Source organism: Gossypium arboreum, chromosome 11 (assembly GCF_025698485.1).
Source record: "Gossypium arboreum isolate Shixiya-1 chromosome 11, ASM2569848v2, whole genome shotgun sequence".
Lineage (NCBI taxonomy): Eukaryota > Viridiplantae > Streptophyta > Magnoliopsida > Malvales > Malvaceae > Gossypium > Gossypium arboreum.
In genome coordinates, this window is record NC_069080.1 from 5,860,451 (window position 1) to 5,870,099 (window position 9,649).

Here is a 9,649-nt window from a genome sequence, read left to right on the forward strand (position 1 = left end):
AAAACCAGATAAGAGTTTTGCAGGCATTTTACCGGATCATGGTGCAAGTAGATATGGTAAAATAGATACATAAACAGGAGAATTCTAGCAACCTGCCAAAAACAAAGTGTGCAACTTATATGTCTTAGCAACCTGCCAAAAACAAAGTGTGCAACTTATATGTCTTACAACGAGATCATTTAGCATCCTTGTTAGATATTCTACCACACTGGCTGGCAACAATGTGCATGATCTCCATAACCACATACTTCTCTTATGAATACTTGTAAAATTTCATATTTAAATTGCAATGTGAACACGTTAGGTAATTAGTAGTTTGTCATCTCCTTCTAACTTCGTTGTCTAAATCATTTTGATTGATTAACTAATCTTTTGATTTTATATTGTTCAAAAAACTCAATTTATCTTCTATGTGTGTCGATGTTCAAAATTACAACTGCTGATTTTATTCCACATTTTGCTGGCCAGGATGTTGCATTAGCATCTGTTTCGATGAGGCCGATCCCATATTCGCACCAGTTTTGGAGAAGCTTTCACTTTCTGACATGAAATACGGATCTGTGAGGCGTTTTTATGTAGAAACTCCTGAAGATAATGCCATACCAGTGGTGCTTCAAGAGAGCATGATTAACTCAAGCCCACCGGAAAAAGTATTTCGTCTAAAAGGTGCTGACCACTCACCATTTTTCTCAAAGCCTCAAGCCTTGCACAAACTATTTGTAGAGATCTCGAAACTCACTTCACCTTGAGAGATTCTAATTGTCGGATGTTTCATGGGAGTCCCCCACTAGGGCATCATTTGATGAGGTATAGGGAAGTTATCCTCTCGAATTTGAGTGAACATGCAGATGCACATACACATACCGTAAAAATGGTCTTTAGTGCTCGACCGCTAGATGGCTTAGACATTTTGCATCAGAGCACGGAGTATGTTGATATCGCTTTCCTCGGTCCTTTTTTGTTTTTGGTTTTCCTTTCATGAGATATTCATATTTATGCTAGCGAAAGATATTCATATTTTTTGTTTTTGGTTCAAGGTTGAACCAATTTCTCATGTAACATATGCGTCTGAGCTTAAAGATTGTTGGATTACTGAAACAAAGTTGATAATTTATTACGAGATTGAATATCCGAAATAGAAACACATTAAAAGTATTGTTATTAGTATAATAGATATTATTAATTAGTGTTTGATCATTGTAGTTGCCTCATAACAAGTGCTGTGTAGATACCATCCTGTGTGAGAAGCTGTTCATGAGTGCCACTCTCAGCTATCTGACCATCACAGATAACAGCTACGTTGTTCGCATTTTTTACTGTTGACAGCCTATGTGCTATGATTAGAACAGTCCTACCATTCATCAATGAATCCATAGCTTCCTATCAAGCACCATCACATAAATTAAATTAATAATGAACCAGGCCTACAGGCCGAGGCAAGCCGAAAATGAGCCGATCTGCCCAACCCGGAGACAGGTTTATGAAAAGCAGCTAAGAGTCTGACCTGAACTAGGTATTCACTCTCAGCATCAAGAGCACTTGTGGCTTCATCCAAAAGCAATACACTGGGATTCATTAACAGTGATCTTGCAATTGCTAGTCTTTGTTTTTGACCTCCTGACAGCCTCAAGCCCCGTTCACCCACAACTGTTTCATATTTCTCAGGAAATTTTTCAATGAATCCATGGGCATTCGCCATTTTCTGCACCCATCTTATATGCACACGATATTTTAAAAAAGTGAATCTACTACTGTTTCATTTATCATTGGTAAAAAGGATTATAATCATTAACTTACAGCCACATATTGTATCTCAGTTTTGCCGACTTCGCCATTGACTCCATACCCAATGTTCTCCTCTATGGAACAATTGAAAAGGACTGGTTCCTGGCTAACTATGCTAACCTGTATTTAGTAAAACAAGACCAACAATAAAGGTCTGAAAATATAAGACCTTAAATATAAACACGAGAAAATGAGTGGAGTTTGTTTTGAAGGCATACAAACATTGAGAAAGATCAGCAAAAAAGACTCCACCTTTCTATGAAGATATTGATGTGATATTTCCAGTAAAGAAACCCCATTTAACAAAATCTTTCCCTTGAGAGGATCGTAAAACCTTTCGATTAAGTTTGCTATTGTCGTCTGCAACAGATCGGAGATTCAGCTTTCAGTAATTTGTTAGTCCAAGAAGTGTCAAGGAAGGGAAAGGGGATGGCAATATTTACTTTTCCACCACCACTGGGTCCAACAAGGGCAACTTTTGAGCCAGGCTTCAGTTTCATAGTTATTCCCTGCAGTTCCATTCAGATTTTACATTATCTAGTGAATGTATGCATTGTTGTTACTTAAATATAGTAAATCTATTATTATCAGTTAAAAGCTTGATAATTGGTACTTCAATTCAATACAACATCAGATCTTTCTAGCTCGAATATTCATTAGATTATACATTCATTGCTCTAATCCGTTTTTGGATAGCACTTCTCTTCTAACCTTGCACGTGAGGTGCACATTAAAACTTAGTTAAACTTTCCCTCTTTCCTATCAATTTAAACCATATTAACTAAATAATCTGAAACTTAGTCTATTTTCTAAACTTTTTTTTATTTGATAAAAAACCGACAAAAGATTCAGAATTTGCTATTAGAACATTTTGATTTTGCCCTTGTTTTAATTTTGATATTCTTCCAAGTCTTAAAAGGAAGGAGCTAACTGAACAAAATCAAAAACCATTGAATCAATGCACAATAATGAGGCAAAACATGGGTTAGTTTGCTAGAGTAGAATATGTTCTATTAAACTCTTTTTTTTGTGTGTCTGTGCGTGTGTAACGGTATATGATATTCTTTAAATTCATTTGCGTAGCAGAGAAACCATTACCTTAAGTACCATATGACTTGGCCGAGAAGGATAAGCAAACCAGACATCATCCAATTCTACATCTCCATCTGGATTTCTGCCATTCACAGCATAACATGTTTATTTAACATGATGGTCCATTGGGTTAACTTGCATGGCATAAATAAAGTTTAAGCCTCTTTTTAGCATTTCTCATACAATGTTGTGTTACAGCCTGCCATAGGTGTAAACTAGTGGAATTTAAATTTAATGAAATTGTAATTTGACTAACCCCACTGTGTTACAGCCTGCCATAGGTGTAAACTAGTGGAATTTAAATTTAATGAAATTTTAATTTGACTAACCCCACTGGACACTTATCTCCTGGTTTTGGCATGCCTGAGACACGATCAAATAGCTGGAAAACCCTCCTACTTGACCCTGCAGCTTTCATGGCAGATACATATGATCCTGATAATGAGGACACTGAGGATCCAACTGCAGGTAAATAAAAGATTGCTCATCACAAACATGCTATGCAAATAACTGTTAATATGTTCCGACCAAAGTTGCAGATCGAACATAAGAGTTGTCTGGAACTTATATAGTACCTGTGAGACTATAAAGGATGAAAGATGTAAGAGAACCAGCAGTCATGAATCCCGTTATTGTCAAGTAGGCTCCATAGCTCACCACTATAAAAATTGACAGTTTGGATGCAGCGTTCTGCCCTCCAAAGTACAGACCAACTACTTTCTGTTGTAGAAAACAAGAGTTAAGACTTAAGCTAAACATCTATGCAGAGATTTAAGTTGCAGTCGAACTGCGTTCCTGATTTAACAAATACAATTGCAACTAACTAAATTGAATATCATTGATGTAAAGAGATAAAACCACAAAAATAACAATTGCAATATCGTGTTCTGGCCATCTGTGTGTGATTGAGAGATAGAAAGGACACTCACAGCTCGTTTGAGTCCAATCTTCAGTCTCTCATCAACCTTCTCGGAGTACTTGGAGACTGCATAGCCTTCTTGAGCAAAAGATCTAATTGTTCGAATAGCTCCAAAAGATTCCTAAACGTCAAGGGGTATGTCATGAAGGACAGAATTTTCAATGCTTTTCAGTTTTGAAGCACGTTACAGTTCTTACGAACCTCAGCAACCGAGGCAGCCACTGCAGCTGCAGCTTGTGTTGTGTGTGAAAGTTGTTTGAGATATCGTCCGAATCTACGCATGGCGACTGCGGCAACTGGAACTACTACCAAGGATAGCACTGAACACAAATAATAGCAATTGTGACTGCTATAAATCTCAACATTAATGAAAACTTGTTAAGCAAGCAAAAACAGAGAACATACATGTTAGCTTCCAGGATGATGAATACATGAAGCCAATGCCAATAATGGCACTTGTTAGATTCCGAAGTGCCTCTGAAAGATTGGATGTTGCTGCAGTTTTAATGATCTGTGTGTCCTCAGATAGCCTGTTGAGGAGTTCGCCTGTTGAAGTAACATCAAAAAAGGCTATTTCCTGTTGCACAATTTTAGGATAAAAACCGCTGAAACATTGAGTGCTGGGCAAAGGGTATTAAGAAAGAAAAGCCAAATAACTTGCAGACCATGGACACCGGCACTCAACTTGCGAGAAATTATCCGCTTTGACTAAAAAACCTCACCATTTTGTCCTTTACAAGTATGAGCGTAAGTCTCTACATATATCTGACATGATAGGTCTTACCTGATGGATAAGGTGAGTGAACAAGTTAAGCCTTAGCCTAGCAACAATCCTTTCACCAGTAGAAGAAAACAACCATGCTTGAACTGCTCTGCATATAGACCTAAATAGGATGGGTAAAAGAAGAACCTTAAGAGTCGATTTATTCATTTTAAAAAGTTAAAAATCAACTAATATAGGCTCAACCAACTACTACAGAGTCAAGACTAAATCCATTCTATTTAAGCTATCAATTAGTATTCTCTTGTTGGTACTAATATTCAATTAGAGTTTATATCATGTTGTTTGAAATTTTTGTTTTTCTATATTTGTTCCCTATACACATTTGGATATAGCAATGGGATATGATCTTTCAAGGACCCTTAAATATAAAATCCTTCAAAAGATCAAATATTTTCATTTTGGATTCATACTCATATCCAACACTTGCATTAAAGTTCGAGTAACATAGGTTAATATTATACTGCTCTGTTCTATAAAATGCCGTAACTTGCATAGAATAGGCTTTTGAAGCCCAAACCCGTCCTTTATCTTCACTTAAAAATAGCAATTTTGATGAAGTAAAGCATGCATTTGACATCCATCTCAAAAGTTTAAAAATTTTACTTGTAAAATATGGATCCCATGTTGAAGCATGACAGATACCCAGATTTGGTTCTTACCAGTTCTCTGATCTTTCTAAAGGTATCAATACTATTGAAAGGAACCTCGAATGGTTTTTACTTGCAAAGAACAGTCTTTAGCATAGACCAAGAAAGGAGCACTGCCTTGTGAAGCATTTCAACAAACAAGTGTGTGTATAAAAGGAAAATGTGAAACGGAAAGTTACCCTATTACAATTATCAGAAGAATATATGTTATGATGTATTTGATGGCATCCAAAGCTTGTGATTGCTGTTGTGGGGTCTTTATTTCTCTTGACACGATGTCTATTATCATTCCACCATATTTAGGCTGCAATATAATTACATAAGCTTCTGACTTGTTATCCAGTTTCTCATCTTGTAATTCATTAACATAGGGAAGGAAAGGAACAACATACAATCAGGAAACCCGATGCAGATGCTATAAGAAGCGCGTTGGTGCCGATTATAAGCTTCCCAGCATCCGGTTTTGCCTACAAATTGCAGCCAACTCAATAGGTACTATGCAAAGAGAATAATGAAAAAACATATTTCTGACTAACCAGTGAAAATACTCTGGACAATCCAACATTGGTTGCCTGAAAATGTTCCACATAAAAGATTAAGTAAATAAAGTCTGCTTCACAACTGGGAAATAAAAATATGGAACAAATATCCATCACCTCAACACCAATGTCTTGCTCAGGATTTGATATGGGGCAGTTTGATGATTGGTTATCATTTGCCTGCATAAATGGAACTGTATTTATACCATTGTACTATACAAAATCACCTTCTAATCTTTAATAAGTATATGATATGCTCATGCATTGGAACATATATATATTTAAAATGTAGTAAAAACAAGGAACAAAGTTAAGTAGAAAGTTGAAAAACAAAATCCTAGAAAAACATGATACAAAACCAAACAAATTTCCTTGTACAAAAGGGGGACTCTTTCACTGCCTGGAGGAGAATGCAACTTCTGTTTCTTCCACATTTGAAAATAAAATTTCAAAATTGATAAACAAATGCAACAATGGAAATTGTTTCGCAAATTAGTTGCCAGTATGTCATGGGATTATAAACAAAGAAGGGGAAAAAAACTAGGAAAAAAACAATGGTACATTGTCGGCTTTATGGCATGTTTCATGAGGCCTTTTACATCAATAAACTAGGAAAAAAACTGCAATCAATTTTTTTTTTTTACGATTCTAGTCAGAAAAAAAAGGAGATTTTACTATGTAAAAAGGGTTTATTTTTTTTGAGTAATCTTCATCTCTACTCTTTTTAAGGCCATGTCTACTATTATTTATAGTCTTTTTTTCAACCTTTAAATAAAAAGATAATACGTTTCAGCGCATTCAAATTCATGTTGTTCTCTACTAACAACAATATCTAAGCCAATTGAGTTAAAACTCAACCGATAAAGAAAAAAAATATTTTATTTATTATTATTTGAAATGGTAAGGATTTAAAAGAATAATATTTAATAACTTGTTGTGTTTAATGCTTGTTTTAGAGGAAAAGTAAGGTGATGAGCATGAATCATCTTTGTCTTGGATTGCTGACCTTTTTGTTAGTGATGTGTATATTACATAATTCCACAGCTAGAATTTTATATATAATAAATTGATAAATTTATGAATATCAGTTGAATTAATCAATTTTATATAGAAAAATCTAAATAATCGAATTCAATATTATCGGCTTGATGACTGTTGCGAATTTTTCTTTATTTTTTAAATTTATTTTATTTATAAAAATAAAAAATTAAATTGCAAATAAAATTTCATCAGTCTTAACCATATTTAAGTTATAAAAAGTTATTATATTTGCATCTAAAGACTTATTGAACAACCTCGTGATCTTATTCAGTGGTCTCTATACCACTTTGTTCATATTCTCTATCATCTCTGAGTTGAGGATCCTCATAAATTAGCATTCAAAATATTCCTCATCGGCCCAACCAGTAGGCAAGCATACATTAAGGAAAGGTCTTCCTAACAAGCGCAGAACACTTGCCATTCATACTTCAATAGGTCAATTGATGTCCAAAGAATACTGAATCAATAAAAAGACACCATATAGCATTTTAGGAAGGACCAAGGGCATTCTCAGTGGTGAATTTTGGGATAAAGTTTTGAGGGGTCTAGAAAATTTTAAAAATTTTACAAGTTTAATGAGAAACTTTTTATAAAAAAAATTTGAGGTCTAATTAAATTTTTAAAATTTTTTGAGATTAATGAGAACTTTCAAATATTTTAAGTGATTTTAATTAAAATTTTTAAAACAAATTAAAAGTATAATGAGAAATTTTAAAAACTTGAAGGTGTGTAATTAAAATTTTCTAAAATCTTCAAAGGAAAATAATATTTTTAAAAAATTTGAAGATTCCACTAATATTTTCTAAAAGTTTTTACACACCCAAAGAAATTATTTAGTGTTAATTTTTGTTTTAAATATTCACATTTGATATTGCATTGGACATAAATGAAAAATATAATTTTTCAAGAATGTTTTAAATATGTGAAAAGTTATGTAGTTATTATAGGTGTTTAATCGTTAATCGACTCGAACAATCATCAATCAAATTAATTGATCTTTTAAATTTTTAATCGTTAATCAAACTGAAATTGTTTTTAGAAAAATTAATTGAACCTGTAATGAACCAAAATTCACGGGCATCGGAAAAGTACATTAACAGGCCTCCGTCTTAGTAAATCGAGTTCGAAATAATTACTAGAAATATTTATGAGTTTAGCGATGTGTTTGATTAGGTTTAAATTAGGTGAATTTAGCTTAATTTAGAGTAATTAGTAAAAATGACTAAATTGAATAAAGAGTAAAAGTTTAATTATAAATTAGTAGGAAATAATAAGGACCAAATAGGAATTAAGCCTATTTGGGAAGATGAGCAACAAAGGAGTAAAAAATCTAAGATTTTTACTTAGTTATATAGTATAATTTTGACAAGTGGATGGTAAAAAATAAAAATAAATAAATTATTATAATATATTATTAGCAACTAAAACAAATAAAAGAAAGAAAATAAAGTAAAGAACAAAGAAAAGAAACAGAATAGGCAAACGAAAAGCAGGGGAAGGAAAGAAAGAAAGAAGAAAGAAAAGAAAAAGGGAGAATTAGGGTTTGAAGGTTTGAAAGTTCAATAGGTAAGTTAATTTAGCCCTTTTTTATTTAATTTTAATGTTTTAAAAGCTTTAGAATAAAATTTTGATGAAATTAAATTAATATTTTGAAAGTTATTAGAATTCTAAATATTGTTCATGTTGAATAAAAAAAAAATGAAATAGGGGTTTAATTGAATGAAATTCAAGTTAAAATAGATATAAGGATTGAATTGCAAAGTAAGCTATAAGTTTTGTGTTTTAGGGACTAAATTGAGGAAAATTTCGGAATTAAGAAAATATGTTGAAAATTTAATAGTTAAATTTGAGTTTAAATGAAATTTGAATAGACATAAGGTGTGAATTGGTGTTATAAATTTGGTTATTAACATTTTACATCAAAACAGTTTTGGGAAGTAGCAATGGTCTGATTTTGAAAATTCACTAAAAATTTTATAAATTGAACTATAGGATGAAAAAAATATGTAATTAAAACTTATTGAGTCTAGTTTCTTATAGTATAAATAGTGTAAGCAATGAATTGATGAATCAAGAGATATTTGAAATTTTGTAAGACTGGTTTGGGGTGATTTTGAGATGCCCTGTTTTAACTTTGGAAAATCATTATAAATTGTACAAAAATTATTATGGAGTGTAATTTATATTTGTGAACTCCTTAATGAATCTAGTTTCAAAATAAGTAAACAAGAACCTTATTCAAGTTCTGTACAATGAGATAATTTATTTTTAGTAGAGAGAGGTCAGAACTGTCAAATGAAATAACAGGGGAGTATTTAATGAATAAACTGTACTAATTGGCTAGACCAAAAATTCTGAAAATCTTATGGTGAGAAGATATATGAGTCTAGTTTCAGGAAAAATTAGTGGATCTTAATTTGGAGTTTCCGAGCTCAAGATATAAATAATTTAGTAACAATGACTCAAGTAGACAGCTTAATGGTGAAATTATATATATACATTAAAATGGTTAAATTTGCATGTTTAGGCTCATGGATTAAATTGAATTGTGTTATATTGATGATTATAAATTATTATTATTTTCAGTAGTTAACAAAGTACCCAAGACATCGGTAGCACAAAGGAAAGGAGAAAGCTATCGAGGATTAAAGCGAGAAATTCACGGTTTGTATTACTATAATTCAAATTACTTTTTATTAAATGTTTTATATCAATTCTATATTTAATAAGTGAATTATAAGGTAAGTATTGATATTTGAGTTGAATGAGAATTGAATTGAATGGTGAATGTGTATGTATAATTGAATTGTAAATTGATTTGAATGTGAAAATTTTAATTGAA

The 9,649-nt window shown here is 32.4% G+C and overlaps 1 protein-coding gene across 1 annotated transcript; it reads right to left on the reverse strand.

Annotated features, from left to right (window-relative positions):
- Positions 1-1,089: 1,089 nt before the first annotated feature.
- LOC108471643 (ABC transporter B family member 27-like) lies at positions 1,090-5,880 on the reverse strand. The gene is made up of 15 exons (XM_053022213.1): positions 5,764-5,880; positions 5,620-5,694; positions 5,407-5,531; positions 4,581-4,680; positions 4,202-4,373; positions 3,998-4,116; positions 3,803-3,917; positions 3,453-3,593; positions 3,207-3,339; positions 2,884-2,959; positions 2,229-2,294; positions 2,038-2,145; positions 1,798-1,905; positions 1,505-1,702; positions 1,090-1,380 (listed from the first exon to the last, which is right to left on the reverse strand). The coding sequence occupies exons 1-15, from the start codon at positions 5,878-5,880 to the stop codon at positions 1,195-1,197; spliced, it is 1,839 nt and encodes a 612-aa protein (XP_052878173.1). The 3' UTR covers positions 1,090-1,194.
- Positions 5,881-9,649: the final 3,769 nt, after the last annotated feature.

Coding starts and splice junctions, on each gene's coding strand:
- LOC108471643 (XM_053022213.1), bottom strand. CDS start 5,880: ATGGATATTTGTTCCATATTTTTATTTCCCAGTTGTGAAGCAGACTTT. Junction 4,117..4,201: donor ATCATCCTGGAAGCTAACAT/GTATGTTCTCTG, acceptor ATTTGTGTTCAG/TGCTATCCTTGGTAGTAGTT. Junction 3,918..3,997: donor TGGCTGCCTCGGTTGCTGAG/GTTCGTAAGAAC, acceptor CTTGACGTTTAG/GAATCTTTTGGAGCTATTCG.